At 43.3% G+C, this 25,654-nt stretch overlaps 1 protein-coding gene across 1 annotated transcript; it reads left to right on the top strand.

Annotated features, from left to right (window-relative positions):
• The first annotated feature begins 827 nt into the window (after positions 1-827).
• Positions 828-24,168, top strand: DNASE1L3 (deoxyribonuclease 1L3). The gene is made up of 8 exons (XM_020968973.2): positions 828-1,103; positions 7,754-7,842; positions 11,936-12,028; positions 13,683-13,795; positions 16,135-16,247; positions 18,544-18,701; positions 22,141-22,237; positions 23,010-24,168. The coding sequence occupies exons 1-8, from the start codon at positions 963-965 to the stop codon at positions 23,130-23,132; spliced, it is 927 nt and encodes a 308-aa protein (XP_020824632.1). The 5' UTR covers positions 828-962; the 3' UTR covers positions 23,133-24,168.
• The last annotated feature ends 1,486 nt before the right edge of the window (positions 24,169-25,654 follow it).

Here is a 25,654-nt window from a genome sequence, read left to right as displayed (position 1 = left end):
TTTTTATTATTTAAACCAGCTTATGTGTCTATGTCCCTTGTCTCCCATTCATCAGAGCTTACTGATGGAGGGACACCCAAATCTCAAGATTTGAAATAATAATAATAATAGCTATAATAAATTAACTTTCTGTTTCTCCTTGTACACCTCTGTGTTTTGTTTTATTTTTAATTTGGGTGGCATTCCACACAGCAGCGATACTGGAGTGGTTTGCCATGTCCTTCTCCAGATCATTTCACAGATTAGGAAACTGAGACAAACAGGGTTAAGTGACTTGCCCAGTGTGTGAGGCAGGATTTGAACTCAGGAAAATGAGCTCTCCTGACTCCAGGCCCAGAGCTCTATCACTTCACCACTTAGCCTGGCACATAGTAGGTGCTTAATAAATGCTTACCCTCTGACTGGTATGCTATCCCCAGTCACTAGGCTTTTCCACGATAACCCTTTGATGTTGGTGTTATGATGCTATGTGCTTCTCTAGTGGAGGGTTCCAGGTGACCCTTCCCCCCCAAAAAAACTTTCTGATGATCTTGGGAACATCAGAAGTCTGTAAAAGGGAAACAGTGACATTTGGAGCTCTGAGATGGAGCTGTGGTTGGTAGCAGGGAAGATTAAGGCCAGCTGTGGACCTCTGGTACTCACATGAACAATTTGTCATCTCTTCCCAGGATGGGAAGGTTGGGAAGTAATACTAAACTGATTTCCTAATGTGAAAAACAAATAATGCCTGTGACATTCTTGTACCGCAATTAGTCTTGTTTAAAAGGCAGAAGATTCCCGCTGGGCAAGAAGCCTGTGACCTTCAATTCCTTAGAGAAGTGAAAGTTTGCAGAAGGAAGGAAGCCAGTCATTCCTGCTATCTGTGCCCTATAAAAGCCAGCAGGCTGCACCACAACTTGGCACTCCTCGGAGCACCACTGACTTACCCAGCTGCACCCTGCTCTTAGCAGAAGGCCACCAGGATGGCAAGGATGCTGGCTCTCACCCTGCTGCTGCTCCTCTCCTTGGATGGCATCCAGACCTTGAGAATCTGCTCCTTCAATGTGAGGTCCTTTGGGGAGGCAAAGAGGGAGAACTCCAAAGCTATGGATGTTATAGTAAAGGTAAGAAGCTTGACACCTCTGACTTGAATAATAGTCTGGCTGCACTCCAGAGAAGCTCTCTGCCCCAAGAGCTAAGCTCTGTGTTAAGGAATATTAGAGAGCAGAGTTTCCAGTATAACTGCCCCAACCAAGCCATCTGTTCATGAAGCTAGCTCCAGGAGGGGCAGCGTTCAATAGTGAGAAGCATGCTGGAACTGAAGGCAGAAGCTGCCCAGAGTTTGAATCTTGCTACTGGGTGACCCTGGGCAAATTGTCCAACTCTCCTGAACCTCAATTTCCTTAGTTACAAAATGAAGGGATTGGAGTAGCTGGCCTCTTAAAGTCCCTTCCAACTCCAGAGCAATAATGCTATGACCTTGGGTTCTGACCGTCCTTTCGACATTTGGTCACCTTGGGCAAACTGATTAATGTCCCTGAGCCTCAGTTTCCTCATCTGAAAAATGGACTTAAAATACTTAGAGGGACAGCCTCACAGAGAGCTGGCCTCAGAGTATGGATGACTTGGGTTCAGTTCTGCCCGTGACCCATACTGACTATGTGAACCTAGGTCAATTAGCCTCTCAGTGACCCTCTGCATGAAGGTGCCAACCTGCATTGGTACAAAGAGCGTCCTCATTAAGAACTCCCCGTACCAAGGAAATCATAGATTGGGTCATCACTGGAAGAGGGATATCTTGTTCTCTTTGGCCCCAAAGGGCAGGAAAAGAAAAGAAGCAAAGACAAAGACTGGTAGAAATGTATATTCAGGCTTGATGACAGTGAGGTTGGCTGCCCCAACATGGGGTTGGTTGCCTTAGGAGCAATGGGTTCCCCTGCACTGGACATCTTCAAGTAAAGGCTGGAGGGTCCCTTGGGACTTTTATAGGTTGGACTAGGGGGCCAATGATGTCCCTTCCAAATCTGAGATTCTGTGATTAAAAGCTCAATCCCAAACACCCATGCAAGTCAATTGAACTGATTAGTTAACTATTTACCTTTAAATTAGTTCCATCCAGTTCATAGAGGCTCCTAACCATTTTCCAGGCTCTCCTTCCAGTCTCCATGAAGATTCTTTGCCGGCCCCACCTTTCCTAGTCACTTTTCCTCTTGTTTGGATATAATTAGCTCATATGCGCTTCTTCAAATTCTGCCTTTTTTTTTTAAATGAGCCAGCACATTCTGCTAAACACTAACTGTAACTACGATCGTCTTCTCCAAGAGTTAGGACCTATTTAATCTTGGGGTTTAGGGCAGGGTCTAGGCCTGTTATTTAGCCAATTGATATTTGTTATGGCCTGAGAGGCACAATCATGATAGAGGGAGGGAGGGAGGAACTCTATGCAAGGAAAATATTTTCCTATTTCAAAATGTTCAGTTCCTGATGATGAACTCAGTAATGGTTAAGGGAGCATTGCAGGGTAGGAGTAGGATTTATAGCCAGCAGGGACCTTAGAGTTCATGGGTCCAACCTCCTCATTTCAGAGGAAATGAGAATTGTTGAGTAAGTTGCCCAAGATAATGGGTATCCTTGCCCCACTTGCTTGTTCAGCACCCTATAAGGTCGCTGCAGGCTGGGTTTGGGGTTTTTGTTGTTGTTGGTAACTTTTAAAATGTTATTAGTGTCTTTTTAATATCACCTTCATTTCTGAATATATTTCCCCTCCCTCTCCACTAAGTCATCCCTTGTAACAAAGAGGAAAAAAAATGACTTGACAAAAGGTTCAGCAAAACTAACTAATGTGTCAGATGAGAATGATCATGCATGCAACATTTCATACCTGTAGTCCCTCACCTCTGCAAAGAAGGAAGGGAGGTGCATATTCTCAACCCTTTAAGGACAATGAAATTACACAACATTCAGGTTCAGGTTTTTCCCTTTACATGGTTGTGGTCATTAGACAGATTTTGTTTCAAAGAAATAGCATTTTTGTATCCCAGGGATTTCCCTGGAGGGAGGAGCCTTGGGATGTCCCTGCTCAGTAAGCAGACCTGTCACACAGTACTCCCTTGAGAGTTGTGATTCACATGTTGCCCATTGGCTAGAAATCCAGCTAAGCCTAATGTGTTTACTGATGACTCATGGTCTTTGCCACCCAAGCCCATTGATTGAATGAGTTTGCTTGTGTGATATGAATGAAGGTGTATGGGATGAATTCACAAACTCAAGCAATCTTAAGCCAAGTTGCAAAAAGTTTATTCTTATGCTTTTCAGCAGGCAAGGATTCTTAAGGAACCTGCAATCTTAAAATAGTATAGCTAAAGTTTATATAGTATAAAATGTGATAAAGACATGTGTCAAATATGCTAACTAGGTGATTCAGGGAAGGATTAGTTAGTGGTTAAGGAGTGGTCAGTTCTTAAAGAAACATGCACTTGTTGTATCTACTGCTTAGGCATTTTACCCAGAGTTCCCTGGGAAAAGCCCACAAGGGGGGCCACATGGAGGTGAGGTTTTAGGTCTGCTACATCACTAAGTCAACTAGAGTTCAGGGGTAACTGAGAGTTGTCCAGTCTGCCTCCAATCAATGTCTTGTTTGACAAGATAGATGTAGGGAGTATACATATGTCTTAAGTCTAGAATACAGTTAATGAGGAGCCCAGAATGCAGATAATGAGGTAGGGCTGTAGGAGATAGTCCAGTGGGTAAAAATGTCTTTATGACCCAGTGCAAAGCCAGTTCAATAAATCCTTCAGGTGCTGTTTGTTACTGCACCAGGGAGAGAGATAAGGGTCTTGCTGGGGCCCGCTCATGAGTAATTGCTAGGTACAGTGACCTTGGGCTGGGGAGAAACTGTCAGAGACAGGGTTTCTGAGGCTAGAGAGAAATTGGGGTCCAAGCACAAGCACCCAAACATAAGCACCCAAGCACCCCATCAATGCCCACTATCTATGTGGCCTCGGGAAGGCTGAAGGACCACAAAATGTAGGGGTCACAGGGTTTGGGGGGTCAAACCTATGTGGCCTTGGACAAGTGACATTTTGTGATTTAAATTAAACCCTAAATTCTGAGACCATGGGTCTAATGGCCTTGTATCATGCTACCTATTCTACACAAGAAAATGTCAACAAATACCAATATATGATAGGCACTGTACTAGGTGCAGGAGATATATGAATAAAATAGACCCTGCCCTCAAGGAGCTTGCTTTCTACTTAGGGATGTGGGAGGAGGAGAGGAAGAGTAGAGTACAAGGAAAATTGAGGGGGGAGAGAGAGCACCTATATCGGAGGCTAAGGGTGGGGATCAGAGAAGGCTTCCTGGCAGGAGGGGACCCTAGAGCTGAACCTTGAAGGAAGACAATGGGGGTAGGAAGGGGGAAAGAGGCCACTTATGGCATAGGAGAGGGCATAACTTGTGGTGTGTCATGTTGAGAGAACAGTGAGTGGTCTGGTTTAGCTGGAAGGTAAAGCTCTCCCAAGAGAGTAGCATGAAACAGAAGTGGGAGCCAGACCACAGAGGGCCATTAATGCCTGGGGAAGGGTGCAAAGCAGGTAGAGTTTGTCTTTTAGCCTATAGGCAATGGGGAGCCATGGAAGGTTTCATGGCTGCCTGGAAATACAAGGCTATGAGGAGACTGGTAGGTAACTGCTCCTTAGAATAATTAGAACCTGACTAGGACAGAAATATGTCCCCAAACTTCCCTGCTGGGATTCTGATCCTGGAGGCAATCAGGGTCCAGGGATGGGGCTGAATCAGACCATCCTATCTCCCATGATCTCCCAAACAGTCCTCCTCACCTTTGTCTCTTGGAAGCCATCATTCATGATGAGGATAACAAGAATGGCATTTTAAGATTTGCAAGGTGTTTTACATATGTCATTTCACAACAGTCCTGGGAGATGGGTGGTATTATTATCTCCATTTTACAGATGAGGAAACTGAGGCAGACAGAGGTGGAGTGATTTAAGTGTCTGAAGTAGTATTTGAAGTAAGGTCTCCCTGAGTTCCAGCCCAATACTTTATTCCCCAAGTCAGCTTCAAGGCTCAGATCCAATACCGCTTCCTGCAGGAAGCCTTTCCTAATTCCTCCCATTGGTCAGTGCCCTGCTCCCATCTTCCAAAGTCAGGAAAGAGATTAAGGATCTAACAGGAAAAGGGTGAAGCATCACAAGGAATGGGTTTAGCTTGGGGCAAATGAGGTGAAGGTCGTGGGTTGCATCCACAGGAAGAATGTGGACCACGGGCAGTTCCCCAGGGATAAGACCCAGAGCATGAGTCAAAGATAGCACATCCCAGCTCACTGACGCCTTTGGCAACTTCAATCCGTGGGAGGGGTTAGATTTTTGCTGGTGCTGGTTTTAAAATGAGACTCTTTTCCAGACGCAAACAGGAGACAGCCCCAGTGAAAATATAATTTGTGTAAAATGACATTTGGTAATGAGGAATGCTTTTTACAATGAGTAAAGGAATCCTTTCATAAGCAGGGAGACAATGGGATATAGTGGCAGAATGTGGACCTGGAGTTTGGAAGTCTGGGGTCAGAATCCATCCTCTCATACTGCTAGCTGTGGGACCGTGGACAAGGAAACTAATGTCTCTGAGTCCCAGCTTGTTCATCTCAAAAATGGGGAAAAGTAAAACTCCAGTGCCCACCTCCCTTTCCCCTTTAAGTTGTTGAAAGGCTGAAACATCTTAGGACAGTTTAAAGCTTGTTCAGTTTCAGTTGTGTCCAACTCTTGGTGACCCCATTTGAAGTTTTCTTGGCAAGAATACTGGAGTGGTTTGCCATTTCTGTCTCCAGCTCATTTTACAGGGGAGGAAACTGAGGCAAACAGGGTGAAGTGACTTTCCCAGGGTCACACAGCTAGTAAGTGTCTGAGGCCAGATTTGAACTCAGGATGATGAGTCTTCCTGACTCTAGGCCCCACACTCTATTCACTGTGCCACTTAGCTGCCCATAAAAAATTATCAAATTATTAAAACTTAAAATTTCACTAATACTTTTAGGGCAATTGTGCATGTGGTATATACATGTATATGTGCACTTCTGGGGATAAAACATATATTAATATATGTATATAATATGTACACATTTGTGTCTTTACATGTGTACTTACATATGTGTAGATATAGTGCATTGTGTGTTTACACACGTGTATGCATGTATTGAAGTGCTTTGCAAATTTTAAACCACCATGTAAACATCTATTATTATTATTATTACTATCAGAAAACCTGAAATAGGTGAGATTAAATACCAACAAAGGGAATGTGTGGTTGAATACACTCATGGATCAATATTTGTCTCCAGTGGGTTGGGAAATTGGTCATTTTGTGTGAAGGACAGAAAATACGCGGCACCTAAAAGGTGTGTGACCTGCAGCCATGGCCTCCAGACCTGGGATTTCTTTGGGATAGGGGAGCTTTCTGCACAAAAACTCCCAGCCCACGGCACAGAAAGAAGAGGCTGCAATGATTCAAAGTGATTGGCAGAGGCAGCTAGGTGGCTCAGTGGCTAGAGGACCAGCCCTGGAGTCAGCAGAACCTGAGTTCAAATCCGACTCAGACATATTAACACTCAACAGCTGTGTGACTCTGGGCAAGTCACTTAACCCCAATTGCCTTGCAAAGAAAAAAGTGATTGGCAGCAGAAAGACCCACAGACATGTTTGCAGCCTGATTCTCTGACCTTCAGAGAAAACCCAAAGAGAGCGCGGCCATGGGCTGTGGGAGAAAGGGGTGCTTTGTGTCCTTGATGTCACCTCTCCTTTTAATCAGAGAAGCAACACGGTGTAATAGACTTAGGGCTGGCCCAGGCCGTAGAACGTGGAGCCCAATCCCCTCACTTGGTACGTGAAGAGGCCTAGCCAAGGCCAGACAGCTGAGGAGCAGTGGTGCAGCAGTTTGAACCCAGGGCCTTACACATTGCCACCAGATTAACTTTTTCAAAAATGTGTTGCTCAGTACTTGTCGCTTCTTTGATCAGAAACATTCAGTGGTTCCACGTTACCTTCAGGCAATGTGACATAGTAGATAGAGAGCTGACCTCAGTCAAAAGGGCCTGGTTCAAGGCCAGCTTTTGACACATCCAGTAAGCTAAGCCAATGGTATCAAACCCAAACAGAAACACTCAACTACACCCAAGGATTCCTGGGGAGGAATATGAACATTGACTTAGTTTTAAAATATAATCTTACTTTGTTTTATTGTATTTTTATTTATTTTGTTAAATATTTCCCAATTACACTTGAATTTGGTTTGGGCTAGACCTCCCTGTAGGCAATTCTTTAAGCCTAGACATTTCAAAGAAGGAACCTGTGTGCTTGGGTAGGAGTTTCCTCACTAGGGAGGTCTTGAGGCTTATCCCTGTCTTTTTTTTTTTTTGGCTAAGCAATGGGGTTAAGTGACTTGCCCAGGGTCACACAGCTAGTAAGTGTTATGTATCTGAGGTCGAATTTGAACTCAGGTCCTCCTGAATCCAGGGCTGGTGCTCTAGCCACTGTACCACCTAGCTGCCCCAGCTTATCCCTGTCTTATTCACAAAATCACAGTATTTCTGACTTTCAAGGGGCTCTCATATGGCTGTGCCCACCACTTTATCCACTGCCACTTGCTGGGCTCTCCAGGGTGAATAAGCAGCTCTCTAGGTACAATTTCCCCTTGTTGCCATGACCTAGCTAAGAAATGCTGAATGTGCTCCCTCTGAAAGCCTGTTCATCTTTTGTCACAGATCATCAAACGCTGTGACATCATGCTCCTGATGGAAATCAAGGACTCCCGCAACATCGTTTGTCCCACCTTGATAAAAAAGCTGAATGGGTAAGAAAAACATGTCCCTCGGGCCTCCTTTCATGCAAACAAACGATGGCATAAGAGAACTGAAACAGGGAAGGAAGGCAGGGACAGAAACCCTACCCTGCTGAAACATCTGGCCACATCTGCTCACATTCCCTAGGAAAGACCTTTGGGGCAGGATGAATATGCAAAGGTTATGATCACAAAATTGAAAACAAGGAAACAGATAAGAGACAGGAAAGAGAAAAACAAAGGAAGGAAAGATATAAGAAGCCCACTGGATGAAATCTCCTGTTGACTGGACAACTCACTAGCTGTGTGGCCTTGGGAAAGCCACCTAGCTTCTCAAGGATTCAGTTTCCACATTTGTAAAATGAGACTAGATGGGCTTCAGTAATAACATTCGTTGTACAACTCTGTGATTCTTAGGAGGAGGGAGGAAGGCTTGAGAATGGTAAATTCGCCTTTTTGGCCCAACGTCAAGTACCTTCCAGAGAACCTGCCAACCTCCTCAGCTTTTACCCACTTCCTCCCTCCTGTGCCACAGATCAGTTCTCGGGGGCAAAAGGGAAAGGCGGCTTCATGTGCACTGCTGGGTGACTCAATTCTGCCTCATAGCATCAGACATTTCGAGCTCAAAGAGCCCTGAGACATCTAGTCCAACACCCCCCCCCATTTTACAAATGTCCTCAATTTCCTAACTGAGGCTCAGAGAAAGGAAAGAGGACCCAAGGTTCCATAGACAGGATCAGAGATGTAAAGGCACAGAGGGACCTTAGGGACCTAGTAGCCCATCCCTTTTATTTTACCGATAAGGAAACTGAGAAGTGGAATGATTTGCCCACAGTAAGTGAGTAGCTGGACAGAGATTTTTAAGTCAGGTCCTCCACCATATCAGAGCTGCCTCCTGTGGCTTCCATTCTCCCCTAGATTTCCTATTTGGGAAAGGTGTCCCATTCTTGACTTGATAGGAGTCTGAAGATGCTTGACACATGCTCTCACAAGTACATTACAATATCCCTTTTAAAGAAATTGGATTAATGAGTCATTTGCATGTAAATCATAGAAATAGGGCTGGGCTATCCTAGCTATTCAAAACAAGCTTAGCCTTTCATAAACAGGAAGTTGGAATTCAATTTATTATGACCTAACCCAGCCAAGTTCTGGATTTAGCTTTAAAAAAAAAAACAAAGAACGAAACCCTGGGTTCTGTGTGGGCTGCAAAAGGGCCCAAAAGTTCCCCAAAATGGAACTCCAAATCTCTCCAAAACTCCAGGCTCTGCACACACAGAGAGGGGAACAGCTGATCTGGGACACTGTGCCCTGCTGTGGCCTTCCTAGGACAGAATCTTTAATTTCTTGAGCTCTTGATTGGGGGGAGGGGATAGAGAATAATCATTTTAACCTGAATTCCTACAACTTCGGGGAGTTTCCAGCACATGTTTGGCAAACGTGAACAAAACAAAAATCTCACAGGATAATAGTTAGAGGTAGCTAAGGGGATGGAGAGAAGACAGATGAAGCCCAGAAGGAAGAAGGCCAGTTTCCACTGAAAAAGTCTAAAATGGTAATTATTTTAAGAGCTTCTCACAGAATCACAGAATTGGAAGGGACCTCAGAAGGGTCAAACAGCAACAGCAGCAATAGCTAACTTTTTTTTTTTTGCTTTTTGGTGAGGCAGTCGGGGTTGAGTGACTTGCCCAGAGTCACACAACTAGTAAGCATTATGTGTCTGAGGCCAGATTTGAACTCAGGCGCTCTATCTATTGCGCCACCCAGCAGCTCCCGGAATAGCTAACATTTTTATAGTACCTCAATTAAGGCTTGTAAAATTCTTTACACTTGTTTTCTAAATATGTAGGATAATAACAAGAATCTCCTTCACAATATATCTGATTATTGGCCATCCAGTTTGTGCTGAAAGACCTCCAGTGAAGAGGAGCCCACCACCTCAGAGGTCACCCAAAGCATTTGGGAGTAGTTCAGGGAGGGAGTTTTCCCTGATATCAAGCTTAAATCTCTCTTCCATGTGGCAGAGACTCAAACTCTTCCTAGCATTGTAGACTTAGCATTTTATAAACAAGATAAGTGATAGCTTTCATGTTCTCACAGAGTCTCCCCCACACCAAACATTTCCAGTTCCTTCATCGATGCTCATGTGGAATGTTCACAAGACCTTCCGCCATATTGGTTGGCCTCGCCTGGACACTTCTAGCCAATCAATATCCTTCCTAAAATGTGACACCCAAGGTTGAACTCAACGCTCCAGATGAAGCCTGACCAGAACAGTCTGGGATCTTTTGGGGAAAGTGTTGCATTACTGAATTGCTAGAGATGTCACTTTCTGTTGCATGGATTATTTTGTTTTTTAAATTTTAATTCTTTTTGTTACATTATCTCCTTCCCTCCCTCCCCACCCTGCACTAGAGAAGGCTACCATTTGACACAGATGGATACAAATACACACATATATACACATATACACACATAAATATATACATACACATTTATACCTATATATGTGTATACACACACATATACACACACACACACACACATGCACACATATACTATGCATACTTCTATACATCAGTTCTTTCTCTGGAGGTAGATAGAATCTTTCTTCAGAGGTCCTTTGTGGTTGATTCAAATATTTGTAATACTCAGAATAGCTTAGTCATTCACAGTTACTCTTTGAACAATGTTGCTATTACTGTATACAATGTTCTCTTCACTCTTCATTATTTCATACAAGTCTTTCCATGTTTTTCTAAAACCATCTTGCTCCTCATTTCTTACAGCACAGTACTATTCCATCACGATCATATACCACATTTTGTTCAGCCATTCCCCAACTGATGGGCATCCCCATAATTTCCAGTCCTTGCCACCCCAAAGAAAGCTGCTACAAATATTTTAGAACATATAGGTTCTTTTCCTTTTTCCCTGATCACCTTAGGAAACAGACCTAATAGGAGTGTTGCTGGGTCAAAGGGCAAACACAGCTTTATAACTCTTTGGACATAATTCCACATATGTTACTTTCTTTTTTTAATAATATTTTATTTTCCCCCAGTTAACATTTAATGGCGATTATTAACTTTCATTTTTTAAAAAATTTAAGTTCCAAATTTTCTCTCTCCCTGCCCTCCCCTCTCTCTTCCCTGAGATAGTAAGCAGTTTAATAAAGGTTATCATATTATTACTTTGAAGGAGTTGGATAGAGTACCGACCTAGAATCAGGAAGACCTGGGTTTGCGTTCTGCCTCAGATACTTGTTAATAATCAGAAGATTTAACTACATTGCTCCTCAGTTTCCATAAATGTACAATGGGAATAATACCACCTATAGTATCTAACTCAAGGATCATGGCTGTATTGCTATGTAACCTCTGTGTGCACTCATTATGTTCCCCGTTATAATGTGAGCTTCTTTTAGGGATATTTCATTCTCAAGCACCAAGCAGAGTGCTTGACACGTTGTTGTTGTTCAGTTGTTTTTTAGTCAAGTCTGATTCTTTGTGACCTCATTTGGGGTTTTCTTGGCAAAGATACTGGAGCCGTTTGCCATTTCCTTCTTCAGCTCATTTTGTGGATAAAGACCTGAGGCAAACAGGGTCCAGGGTCACACAGCTAGTAAGTGTCTGAGGTTGGATTTGAACTCAGGTCTTCCTGACTTCAAACCTGGCACTCTATCCACTGGGCCACCAAGCAGCCCCATTTGGCACATAGGTGCTTGATAAATGACTTTTGATTGATTGGCAACTGGAAAAGATCTCAGAAACCATCCAGTCTAGCTCCTTTGTTTTACAGATGAGGAAACTGAAGCCCAGAGCAGTTAAGTGGTTTAGCCATAGGTTATACAGGCAATAAATATCAGACCCAGGATTTGAACCTGAGCCCTCTGCAAACCTGAAAGCATTATTGGTGTGTATTGCTCTTGAGATTGTGGGTTAAGATCCAGGTTGTCAGACTCAGAAGTGGGAAGCCAAGGAAAGAACAAAAATGCATGGTGGGTCTGCGGTCGGGAAGGGTGAGACAGCTAGTAGATGAAGGATTCAAGATGGTGCAATAATGCCAACTTACAAAGCTCCTGGAAAATCTTCCTGTCTCCCAGGAAATCCCGAAGAGACCCAAAAGGCTACAACTATGTAATTAGCAGCCGGCTGGGAAGAAATGCCTACAAGGAGCAGTATGCTTTTCTCTATAGGTAAGCATGTGTTTCGGTGGTCTGAGAGATCCAGAATGTTAATGCTCTCCTTAGTGTTGATCATCCATGTCCACCTATGCCCCCTTCTCATCCTGTGATTCTCTTACCTGTGTCCTTCCGTAAACCTCTCTTTGGGAGGTCCAACCCAATATGCTGAGCTACTTAGAGGATCATGGAATCCATCAAGTTCAACCCCCCTCGCTTTACAGATGAGGAAACTGAGGCACAGGAAGGTTATGTCATAGACGTAGTAAGTGGCAGAACCAGGATTTGAACCTAGGCCCTTTCACTCCAAATCCAAGGTTCTTTCCAAGGCCTCCATCTTTCTAGATCTATCTCTTGACATAGTATGGCTATCAATGGACAATCCATTTGTTTCTTTGACACTAGAGTTCAGTTATGAACATTGCCATAGCAATTCATGAAAACTCTCTTTAAAGGTAGGAATGTGACCTTGGTGTACATTTGGTGAAGGCTTTACCCTCTCTGGAATCCCAGAGTTTTCCAAGTATCACAGGAACCCATGACCCCTATGTAGGAATGACTTTTTTTTATTATAAAGCCCCCTCAGAGAGGCAGCAAGATATAGCAGATAAAAAACTGTAGTCAGAAAGTCAGGAAAATATAGGGGGAAAGTCCTATCTCTGATGTTATGGGTAAATTAAAATGTTGGACAAATCATTTAAAATCATGTAACCTCTTGGTGCCCCCAGGCAAATGTTTAAGACTTTTAAGTTGCAGAGAAGGTGGTGACCTGTATTAGTAAAGGGTATTTCCTCTAGTAGCAGTGAAATTGCAGGTCCATTTGGTACCACACAAGGCATCCCTCATTGCCTCTGCAAAATGAAGAATGTGGCAAAGTAAATCATAGGTAGACATCATGCCTGGATGTCTTACGGTATTTGCTGGATTATGTAATGGATACTATCACTTAATTATTTGTCGAGGTTGACTAAGCTTTTGGATCAGCTTGGGAGTTGTAGGGGCAGTTTGATTGTGACCTTTGACCTCTTGGATTCAATTCGACATTTATTAAGCACCTAGTATGTGCAAGGCACTAAGCTAGACATGCAAATGCAGAGAAATTGTGCCTACCCTCAAGGAGTGTACCTTCTGCTGGAGTGAAATAACACATACACAAAGTACATACTAAGAATTGTACATGTTGTACACGTATGTTGTGCGATATTATACAGAGAAATTCAAAAGGGGGAGAGCATCGAGATCAGGAAAGTCGTCGCGACCTGAGCTGAACTTGGAGAGAAGCCTACGATTCTCATGCTTTTGTCCCTCCAAGGACCAGGCTGACAAAGGACTGGATGCCATTTTTCTGTGGTGTTCCATTTTCCCAGCTAAGATGAGAACAGGCACATAATTCAACTTCTTAGTGTTCTCAGACACCAGAGAAAATGAAAGTCTGACGGATGATTCTCAGAGTTCGTAGCGATTAATGATTCATTGTTAACAGTCAATCTGGCACCTGCAGTTTGATGACCAAATCATCATTTGGTAAAGGATTGAGGTCAAATCAGAAAGTTAGAGGTGTTTTTCCCCAAAGAGGACATTAGACCAAAACCTTCCTGTCTTCAAAGTGATTTTTTTAAAAATGGAAGTGACTCAAACCAGACTCCTATTTCCTTTTTACTTTATTTAGAGAGAGTGTGGTATCTGTGAAGAAAAGCTATCTCTATCATGACACCCAGAATGGAGATGAAGACGTCTTTTCCCGAGAGCCTTTTGTGATCTGGTTCTACTCCCCTCAAACTGGTGAGTCACAGCTAAGAGCACCAACTTTGTTAGAAGAAGGGTCATAGGTTTGGAGGCAGGAGGAGTTCAACCTCTGCATTTTACAGATCAGGAAACTGAGGCTCAGAGAGAAGTGACTTGTGGAAGAGCTGGATTTTGCAGGCAGGCACTCTGCCCCTGAATCTGGCACTTTTTTCACTGCACCATATGCCTTCTTTTATATTCTGAAGGACTGTTATCAGAGCCAGTGAATTGCCTTGCTGGCTTTTCTGATACACAAAATCCTCCGAATTGGAGAACCCCAGATCTGGGTGGGTCTGAGCATAAATTTTTCAAATCAAGAACTTTCTTTAATTTTATGAATGTCAAGAATGAGAGACAGCTAGGTGGTGAGGTAGATCGAAGGCTAGGCCTGGAGTCAGGAAGACTCATCTTCCTGAGTTAAAATCTGGCCTTAGACTATGTGACCTTGGGCAAGTCACTTAACCCTGTTTGCCTCAGTTTCCTCATCTGTAAAAAAAGCAATAAATAATAGCACCTACTTCCCAGAGTTATTATGAAGGTAAAGTATTTGCAAACTTTAAAGGGCTATATAAATACTAGCTACTATTATTGTCATTGTAATTATTATTCCAATGAGTTTTCATTATCTGGGTCCAGACATGCCGGCAAATGTCATCCTTTCCTATTTCAGCCATGACTGTTAGATTTTTAAACCTATATGGATTTTTATTTCCTGAAAGGAAATATTAACTCTTTGTTCCTATGACCTGATGATTTAGTTTTGCCCAGTTTATTTTCACAAAGATATTCTCCATTTAGTTTATTTCATTTCTGAAAAAAGTCCTTCATTCCTCAATTCAATTCCATTCAGCAAACATTTCTTAAATGCAAGACAAGAGACAGAAGCCTGGCAGGGAGACATAAAGGCCTGGCCTTGGAGTCAGGAAGACCTGGGTTCAAACATTACCCCTGACACATATTAGCTGTGCAACTACAGTCAAGTTAATGTCTCAGCACCTAGTCAACTCTTTAAGAGTCCAAGTTACAAATGTGTTATTGATCTGCCCCAGCAGAGGGGTTTCTACTTCAGGAGTTCCCTTTGCCAATATCTAGACCAAAACCAACAGAATGAATGTTGACATCTGACATCACAGGTACCTGAAGTTAATGGATTTTGCCTAATGTGAACTTTGTGGTAGAACATAATACTTCTTTAAAATAGGGAAAACAAGAACAACAACAATGATAATGATAATAATAATAATAATAACACTTACATAGTGCTTTAAGGTTAACAAAGAAAAGAGGAGAGGGAAAAGGGGGAAGGAATTCGCATTTGTATTGAAAGTGTGTGGTGGATAGGTAGACCTTTACTTGATATACTTTCAACAGAAGTACAAAATCTGGATACCAAAAGAAACACTTAGAGAGGGGCCTTTGTTAATTGCAAGAAGAAAAACCGAAAAACCAGAAATATTTCATACTCTCACCCCCTCCATTTCAGTCCCAGGCCTCTTCTTGCCCTCCTTGGTGTCACCAGCCTGTCCCTAATGAATGATTTGTCCCAGGTGTAAGGATAACTCATTAAGTCACTGAATTTAGGATTAAAGATTCAATCCTTAAACATCCTTCCCCCTGCAAAGGTGGATTCCTCCCTCATCTCCTCATTTCATGGTTCCTTTTACTCCTCACCCACTATCATATTCTAAATCATGGCATATGTCTCTGTGTATACCTTCTTCTCTTCTCCTCATCTTCTACTAAATAAAACCCAAGTTCGTTAGGCAGATTCAAGACCCGCCACCACCTGTCTCCAGAATTATGGCATAATTCAATGTTAGAGCTAGACCTGAGAGATCATCTGGACAAATTCCCTTATTAAAACCCCCAGAGTGAAGTAATTTGCTGGAGATCACATGGGAAATAGCAGAACTAGGGCTTAAACCCAAATTGTATGACTCCAAGTGTCCTGCTCTGTCCACCACACTCCTCCTCCTCCCCAAGTACTATTATTCCCATTTTAGAAGTAAGGTGCCTTGCTGGCTGTGTGGCTCTGGGCAAGTTACTTAACCTTTCTGAGCACCAGCTCCCTCATCTATAAAATGGGGACAGCATTAACTATAGTGCCCATCTCACAGCTTTGCTGTGATGAGATTCAAATGAGATCACAGAACTAAAGCATTTCACCTAAATGAACCATAGAAATACCAGCTATTATTCCTTTGAAGACGTGTCTGGTTGGGGGGAAAACCATAGTATTCCAGTCTGTAAGGGGAACACTGTCTTCTTTTTTACTCTGTTTCTATGACCTTGACAGGGAGAACTTAACTAAGTCCCTGTTTTCTCCTATTCCCAAGCTGTTACAGATTTTGTGATCATCCCTCTACACACGACACCTGAGACATCTGTTCGGGAAATCGATGAGCTCTTTGATGTCTACACGGATGTAAAACGTCAATGGAAGCCTGAGGTCACCACCTTAAATGTTGAACAAGAGTTTGTATTTTATGGAGAGGCTACCCCATAAACCACTGGAGCTTCTTGGGATGGGGAATGACATGGTCAGACCTGTGCCTATGGAATACCAATATGGCAGCAACATAGGGGATGGATAGTTTAAAGAAAGCTTGACCTAAAGCAGCAGTCACGTGAGCAGAGAGAAGGGAATGGATGCAAGAGATGGGGGGGGGGGAATCCACAAGATTTAGAGACTGATTTGATATGTTGGGGCAGAGAGCATGAAGTGTTGAAAATGACTCAGATGTTTCAAACCTGGGGGATTGAAAGGTGCTGGTGCTCTTAACAGAAACAGAGAAGTTAGGGAGACAGGTGTGGCTATGTGGAAAGAGAATAAGTTCATTTTCTGTTCTGTAGAATGACGGAATCATGTGAGACAATGCAGAAGGCTCTTTTTCCTTCTAGGGCATGTGTGAGATGATGTATGAGGCTCCTTCCCTTTTTGTGTTCACAGGCAACCTCTCTGGGCCCCTTTTTGTTAGGAGATGGGAAAGTAATAGGAGGATGTGAAAATCGGAAGAATTAATGATGAGGTGGGCAGAAGAGAAAGAAAGCAGATGAGAAGGTGGGTGTGATCAGGAAGAGGAGGAAAGGGAAATTTTAAATTATATAGAGTACAGATGAAAGGCTATCTTCAATGGCTCTCACCAACCTTGAGGGGAACAATATGGCAAAGGCCAGGGTCTCAGGTTCCTTAGAAATCCTGGACAGGCGTCATAAGTGGAACTCGGAGAAAAACAGAACAAAGTTTATTTAAGACTGAAGCAAGATTTCCTGCTTGACAGCTTGGCAAGGAAAAGAATTCTCCCCTGAAGCCGTGAGAGAAGGAAACGCCCCGATACTCAGGCTTTCCTGCTATGCACCATCTGTAAGAGAAAACTCCCCTCGAAATGTCAGACAGAAAGAGTGGTAGGCGTGATATTCCTGCTTGAAGGCAGAGGACATTTATTCTTCATACATAATTACAACAAATATGTGTATGTTACTTGGCAAAGATCTGTCAGAGTCGTGTTGGCATTGTGTAGATCTGGGTGACATTGCATGAATATGGATGGCATTGTGTAGCTATAGGTGGTATCCTGTAGATGTAGGTGGCATCATGCAGACTTGGGTGGCATGTGGAGATCTGGGTGACATTATGTAAATGTGGATGATGTGGAATAGCCAGGATTGTGTAGTTTATAGGCACTGTGGAGAGGTAGGCAATATCTCATATGGGTGGCATCATGCGGCAGTGGGTGACATTATATAGAGATGGGTAGCATTATATACACATAGGAATTATGTAGACATGTTGTCGTGCAAACACAGCTGATATTGTATCGGTATAGGCACTGTGTAGACATGGGTGGCATTGTGTAGGTGCCAGTAGTATTGTATAGATATAAGTGGCATTGTGGTATAGAGGAGGGTGACATTGTATAGAGATGGGTGACATTTTATAGCCTTAATAATAGCTAATATTTATATAGTGCTTACCATGTGCTGAGCACTGTGCTAAGCACTTTACAATTATCATATCATTTGATCCTCAAAAAAAACCCTGGGAGGTGGGTGCTATTCTTGTCTCCATTTTACAAAGGGAGAAACTGAGGCTCAGAGGAGTCCTAACTCTTAGTCCAAAGACTGACCCACTACGCCGTGCAGCTTTCCATGAGTGTCTTTCATGCCCATTTGTGTCGTCCACAACTCTGGTTCTTTGGGGGCTGAGGTGCTCCAAAGCACCACAAGAACAATGGCGTGATGAAAAAGAGGGGCTTTGGCTTCAAGGAATAGCTTGGGATGATTGAAAGTGCCAGACAACTTTCTGTAAACAACCTAGCTCGTTCTCTCCTGCCTATTCCCTATTCAATTCTGGAATCCGTTTTGCACATAAGATCACACTAGATCTGGAAGTGACCTTGGAGATCATCTTATCTAGCCCTTCATTTGACAGTTGAGGAAACTAAGGCCCAAGTGACTTGCCCAGAGTAGCACAGATAGTGTCTGTGGTGTAATTTGAACCCAGGATCTCTGACCTCAAACCCAGCACCCTGTTCTCTGCACCAGAGTGCCTTGTCAAAACCAGACCTTTCATCCTAAATATAGAATCCTCTTTTTGTTTATTTATATGTTTTCAACAAAGGGGAATAAAGCTAATTTCTGTTGAGTTTGGGGGGATCACAAAGCTTCAGCTTTGCTGTTGTGGATTATAATCGAAAACATCTGTGAAGTCTTTAGCCTTCTTCACTCAAGTCTATGTCTTTTAGAACTTCATCTTCATGGGAGACTTCAATGCTGGCTGTAGTTACGTTCCAAAGAAGTACTGGAAGGAAATCCGACTTCGGATGGACCCCAAGTTTGTCTGGCTGATTGGTGATAATATGGACACAACAGTAAAGGGAAGTACAAAGTGTGCTTATGATAGGTAAGAGGCTCCTCTCCCCCCTCCCACTCCAGCCTAAAACCCTCCCACTTCCTGCTGACTGCAGCTCCCCGGAAGAGGAGCTCCCCAATGGCCAACTCATTTCTGGGAGGAAATCAGAGGGGACACAGCTTAGGGGTTTGTAAGAAAGTCTAACACCCAAGTAAGTAGTAAAGGCATCCAGATGAAACATCAGCTATCCCAGGAGCCTGAGTCAGCTCTGGGATTTATCCCAGCAAACTCAACAGTCTTCCTTGCGTGAGATTCCATTTTGCTCTATTTAGTCCTGAGAAGAGTTCTGCCATTATTCTGTGTCTCTTAAATGGCTATCCTTTTAGAGAGACTCTTGCTTAGCAATCTGACCCCTTCCTGACTTCCCTTATCCTCTCTGTTCAGCTGACCTCTACATCCATTAGGGCAACACCAAAGAGAGGCTGGGTAGGACAGTGAGAAGAGCATGGGTGGGGGGCCAGAGAACCTGGAAAAGAATCCCAGATCTTCTACCTCTGGGACTCTGGACCAGTCCCTTGCCTCAGTTTCCTCATCTGTAAAGTGTGAGGGCTGATCAAGGTGTTCTCTAAGGTCTTTCCCACGTCTAAATCTATGATCTTTTGAGCCCACATCTGAGTGTTACCATTAAGAAATGAGACATGACCAAGAAGTATCCCTAGGATGGGTAGTTCCTTCTGCTTTAAGGAGGGACAAAGGGCCCACTTTAGATACAGGGCGATGTTCCAGACTTAAAAACAGTCTGAGGCATTGTGTAAGGAATATTAAATACTTCTTTGTTCCTTGTGACTTGTACACTTTACATCCTGTTTGTTTGTTATCAACGTGCACAGAAGTCTCTGAGACCTTACTTTTCTCTCTGGCCCTTGCCCCATTCCAGCCGCTTAGTTGGTACTGCTTGGGAAAACCATTTTTGGGGCTGCATGTGACCTCATTCCTCATTCATTCATTCATTCATTCATTCATTCAACATGCATTTGCCAGACTCTATGACATCAGAATGTAAATTCTTAGAAAGGAAAGATCTCCTACCTTGCCTGGATTTGCATATTCAGCTTTTGGCATACTTGGCACACAGTAAGTTCTTAATAAATGCTTTATCTATCGATCAGTCTAGTTATCTATCTCTGCTATGCACTGGATATGCAAAGATCAAAGCAAAATAGTCCTTACCCTCAAGGAGCTTACAATCTACTGGGTTTCAATCTCATGGTGAGATTTTTGCCCCCCACTATCTTGATTTTGATCCCACATCTTGCATTCTATAAATACCTTTTTAAACCCCAATGTACCTTTGATGACCTTGCTAGGAGAGACTTTGCCAATTTCCATTGTATCCATAATCAGCCATTGCTGAGACTATTGGAAGCCGGGACTCCTCAGGCTTCAGGCTCTTTCAGTCCCCTGAAGCTGAACCCCGAAAAACAAAGACAAGGTTTTGTTCTAGAAAATAGGTCATTCAGTGAGGACTTTGAAGTAAAATGACTGTCAGGAATATTTATCTTGGTAACAAACATACAGATCCCATATAAATTAAACTATCAGAGCCTTGGACTATCAGCTGAAATTCATATCTCACCAATGACACTACAAATTTTCCCCCAAATGACTTCTATGGACTGAAAAGAGTCTTAAATAGCAATCCTAAACACATAAGGCTCAGCATTGCTCTGAGAATCAGTATTTGACCAAGATCCACTAGGACCTCCTATTCAGTTTTCCTAACTCTTAGCAGAGAAAGGGAGAGGAAAAGAAAGAGTAAAAAAAAGAAAGAAAGAGAGGCAGAGATAGATTGCAAAGCCAGGCCTCCTCAACTTAATTCCATTTTGGAGCAGAACCAGGACAGGGTGTAAAACTGGACCATTCCATCACTCACGGCCACCCAGAAGGGTAAGACCTAAATACAGCCCAGAAGCTACTGTTTTCTTAGCCACCAGAAGACAAAGGAAAGTCAAGATAGAGATGGATACACCAGGAAGCTGCTGTCTTGGCACTTACCAGAAGGGAAGAAAAAGGAAAAGCAGGCTCCTAACGACCTGACCAAAGCTTACTATTCCCTGTCCAAGCAGACTACCTGCTCCTGGTCACACAGCAACTTGCTAGGGCCCAAGGGCTCCTTGCTGTCCTCCAGGGATATACCTCAAGAGGAAGGCTATACCTGGCCTCCATTTTAAGCTCTTCCAGCCAAAAGGTCGCAGAATCATAGATGCAGAGTTAGGAGGGACCTTGGAGGCCACATGGTCCAAGACTCTCTCTCATTTTGCAGAGGACAAGATTCATTGATACTCCCAAAAGTCACACAGGTATTGACAGAAGCAGGATTTCAATCTAGGTCCTCTAATGCCAAAGCCAGTGTTCTTTCTGCTGCCTCTCTGAGTCAGTTTGGGACCTTTTAAATAGAGAGGGTCCTGTTCCATTTATGAGCAGAAAACTATCATTTCTCAATCCAGTCCACATGACTTATCAGGGATTTAAGGAAAGGTCCTTTCCCATATATGAACAGAAAGCTACCTCCCCTAGCCAGTCCACTGGGGACCACCTGTCCTGGCAGGAGGAAAAATCATTCTAAAAGCTACAAGGCGTCAGCTGTTAAGGGCAGATAGGTAGCTCAGTGCAGGCAGAGCTGGGCCTAGAGTCAGGAAGACTCACTGGCCTTGGACACTTACTAGCTGTATGACCCTGGGCACACTCGGTTTGCCTCAGTCTCCTCATCTGTAAAATGAGCTGAAGAAGGAAATGGCAAACCATTCCAGTGCCAAGAAAACCCCATATGGGTCACAAAGAGTCAGACATGAATGAAAAATGACTGAACAACATTGTTAATTATGCTATAGCGAAGTTTGGGGCAGGATCACCAAAGACATCTTAAAACAGTATTTAGAGTTCATCTTTTGGTTAGGAAGTCTAGGTTTCTTTGGGGACCCTGACTGCCTTCCCATCTGCAGGTCAGTTCACAGAAATACAAATCCCGGAGCATCAAAATCCCCCAGGTCCCATGGTCTACTTCATGCCAGGAGGTTTGCCCCTGTCTGCTGAGTTGGCAGCTTTGCACATTTGCAAAGAGCCCGCTCTCATTTCTCTTGTTTTGAGATTTGGAACTGGTTTCTGTCTTATGAACCTCCTCGGTTCCCCTCAGGACTTTCAGCGTTGGGAATTTCCTTTGCAGAAGCTGTCACTGTAGAAAACCAGCATCTAACAGTAGGGAAAAAAAGAAGTGTCTCACCAGCCCCTCCAAACCTAGCACTGGAGTCAGCAATTTCAAGACCAGCAGTCACGGAGGATGTCTTCCCCCTTACCTATATTCCTCCATTAAACCCAGCCATGCTTCTATTCAGACCTACTTAAAACCCCATAAATATCAAATCTAGGCCCTAATCCAAGAGATCGAGCAAGGCTTCACCTAACTGAGTGGTTCTCTCCTTCCTTGCCACAGGATCGTGGTCCAAGGCCAGAAGATAAACAGTTCCATTGTTCCAGATTCAGCCAACATCTTTGATTTCCAGAAAGCCTATAGGCTGACTGAAGAGGAGGTAAATCTGCCCCTTGCCTTTTCTCTAGGCTATCCTTAGTACTGTTGAATTTGTTCCCATGCAGTCTTCCATTCTGAGGGCAATGGGGAAAGACCCGTATTTGAAATCAGAGGATTGGGATTTCAATCCTGGATCTGGTGGCGTTCAGAACCTGTATCATCTGGGGCAAGGCACATCCCTTCTATGAGCCTCTATCTTCTCATCTTCAGAACACGAGTTTGGAGCAGATGGCCTCAAAAGGTCCCTTCTGCCTCTGACTGCACAGTCCTCCTGTGGAATTGGGGAGCACAGCCATACCCTGGGCCTTAGCACATTCTGTAAGACCAGTATTGGCAATAAACGTTGGCCAGGATAGAACGAGGGTCTGTCCTAGTAGTGCTATCACTTGGAGAATTTCTCAAATTCTCAATTTATTTGGATCCAAATAACAAGTCAGGAAAACTCATCTTACCGAGTTCAAATCTGGCCTGAGACACTTACTAGCTGTGCGACCCTGGGCAAGTCACTTATCCCCATTTGCCTCAGTTCCTCATCTGTAACATGAGCTGGAGAAGGAAATGGCAAACCACTCCATTACCTCTGCCCAGAAAACCCCAAATGGGGTCGCGAAGAGTTGGACGCAATTGAAACAATTGAACAGCAGCAACAAATAGGCCCCTTTTCCTCTCCAGGCTTCAGGTCCTTCATCACCACAATAAGGGGAATGAAGTCAATGAGTGATACGATTCTGTCTCTAAGAGTCTGTGACTCGTTGATTGTCTTCTTTTCTTAGGCTCTCAATGTCAGCGATCACTTTCCTGTGGAATTCAAACTGCAGTCCGGGGGAAGCTTCACTAACCTCCTCAGATCAGCTGCCCTGAAAAAGAGAGGGAGAAAAAAGTCAATGCGTCCCTAGAAGCATGAGCTAATCTTTAATAGCACCCTCCTTTTCTTTTCTTTTCTTTTTGTTTTAATAACATAAACAACCCAAGCACCAATAGGGGGCCATGGCAACCCCCCAAACCATCAACACCAGTTTGACCATATTCCACTGAGGGAAAAGGGCACTACATTTGGAGCCAAAAGGACTTGGGTTAAAGTCCCAGCCCTGAGACTTTTTACCTGTGTGACCTTGAGCATGTCACTAGACCTCCTTTTCCCCAGTTTCCTCCTCTATAAAATGAAAGAGCTGTACTAAGATGACATCTGAGTAATAGTGCAAAAGTGTTCATACCCTCTGATCCAGCCCACTACCTGGTATATACCCTCAAGAATGTGAAGACAAAAACAAAAGTCCCTTATACACCACAATATTTACAGCAGTATTTTTCATGGCAGCAAACAACTGGAAAAAAAGTGGGTGCCCATCAGTTGGGGAATAGTTGAACAAGATGTGGTTAAGTCAATGCAATGGAATATTATTCAGTACAAAATGGCAGATATGATAAATTCAGAAAACCATGGGAAGATTTGTCTGAACTAATGCAGAATGAAGTAAGAAGAAGCAAAAACTAGTCAATAACCACAGTGTTAAAGAAAAGATCTCCAAAAGGATGACAAAATCTTGAAAGACCAATAATGGTCCTGGAGACCAGATAACAAAATATACTTACTTCTCTTGCCAGAAGTGAGGGTATTCGAGGCAGGAATGGCTCCCACGTTATTAGAGGAGGTCACATGTCAGCTGTTTTTGCTTAATTGGTTTTCTTTGTTCATTCACTTTAACAAGCATTTCTATGTGCTGGGCCATGTACTGTATTCTGGGGATATGAAATCAAAACGAGGCAATCCCTACCCTACATTCAGCTCATGTTCTCTGTCACAAGGAAGGGTTGGAATGGGATTGGGGCTGGGAATGGGGAGAGTGGTCACGAGGACTAAGGTGATAAAGGTGTATCCAGCAATGATTATGATTTAGAAACCAAAGGCTTTAAATAAAATGTTTTAAATTATTTAAATGTTTAAAGTAATACAATTTTTAAATAAAATATTTCTTAAAAGAATAGTGCACTTAAGCATACAGGAAATACCTAGGATGAATGAATGAATGCAAAGTGTTAATTAAGTACTTACTGCGCCGGCAATCACTGTGCTAAGTGCCTGAAATACAAATACAAGTAAGCAATACAACCCTTGCCTTCAAGACACTGACCTTCTAGCAGGGGGCAACAACACATTCAGGGGAGGGGTGGCTGGGGAAGGCTGTTTTTGTCTGAGGAATCGTAGGGATACAGAGTGGAGTCATAGAGGAGGCAATTGTCATACTCCTTCCAAAAGCAATGAAAGTATTGATTCAATAACTGTTCCCACAACAAGAGGTGGAGAAAGGGGGCTGGGGAGGGGGCTACACATAAGGTGGGATGGCAGCTGGAATGTGAATGAAGCATGACCAACTAGGATGATGCAGTCCCAGGGTGGTAGTTCCAAAACTGAATGGAATAACAATAATAACGGCAGTACTAGAATCGTTAATATTTATATAGCAGCTACTACATGCCAGACAGTATTCTAAATGCTTTACAAATATTATTTGAGTCTCACAGCAACTCTGCAAAATAAAAGCTATTATCACCTCCATTTCACAGATGAGGAAACTGAGGATAAGTAACTTGCCCAGGGTCACACAGTGAGTGTCTGAGGCTGGATTTGAACTCAGATCTTCCTGACTCTAGGCCCAGAGCCACCAACTTCATAGTCACCCAAGGCAGTCTCAGGAAGTTCAGTGGTCTGGAGGGAGCAGGAGCAGGGTGCATGGCAAGGAGGAATCTCTATAGATTGACAAATATCTGCTATGAAGAGAGTATCAGCAGTGACCACTGCAGTTCTTATAAGATAACCAAGAGAAGAGAATACAGCACTCTGCCAAGGACACCACCCGGTGAGTAAGACTGGTTAGCCCAAGCAGATCACCCTTTCAAGGCATCCTGCCTTGCTGCCTTTTCTATCATGAGCCTGGAGGTAGACTGTCTCTTTAATCAATACTGAATTTAATCAATACCTTCTCCAACTTTAAGTAAATCACCAATGGAAGGAAATGGCCAAGGCAGGAGACCCTACTTAAGCAAGATACATATATGAGAGACTTTTTCAAAATCTTTGTTGAAATTTAGATCAATATTTCCCTAATCTACCAGTCTGGTTACCCTGTCAAAAAAAAAAAATCAAGAAGGGAAATAAGGTTAGCCTATCGGGACCTGTTCTTGGGGAAGCTATGCTGGCTTTCCATGACCATTGCTTCCCTACGTGCTCAGAAATCATCCCTTTACTAATGTGCTTAGAATTTCTCCAGGAGTAGAGAATTCAGCCTTATAGGTCTAGAGTTCACCACCTCCAGCTATTTCTCTTTTTTGACAAATGAGCATTTGCCGGCTTGATTCAGAATCCCAGAGCCTGGATTTGATCTTAGCACTGTCCCCTCTGTGACTTTGGACAAATCTC

This window comes from Phascolarctos cinereus, unplaced genomic scaffold, assembly GCF_003287225.1.
Source record: "Phascolarctos cinereus isolate Bilbo 61053 unplaced genomic scaffold, phaCin_HiC Scaffold_4;HRSCAF=312, whole genome shotgun sequence".
NCBI lineage: Eukaryota > Metazoa > Chordata > Mammalia > Diprotodontia > Phascolarctidae > Phascolarctos > Phascolarctos cinereus.
The sequence above is the reverse complement of the archived record's forward strand: the minus strand, read 5'-3'. Positions and strand labels throughout refer to the sequence as shown.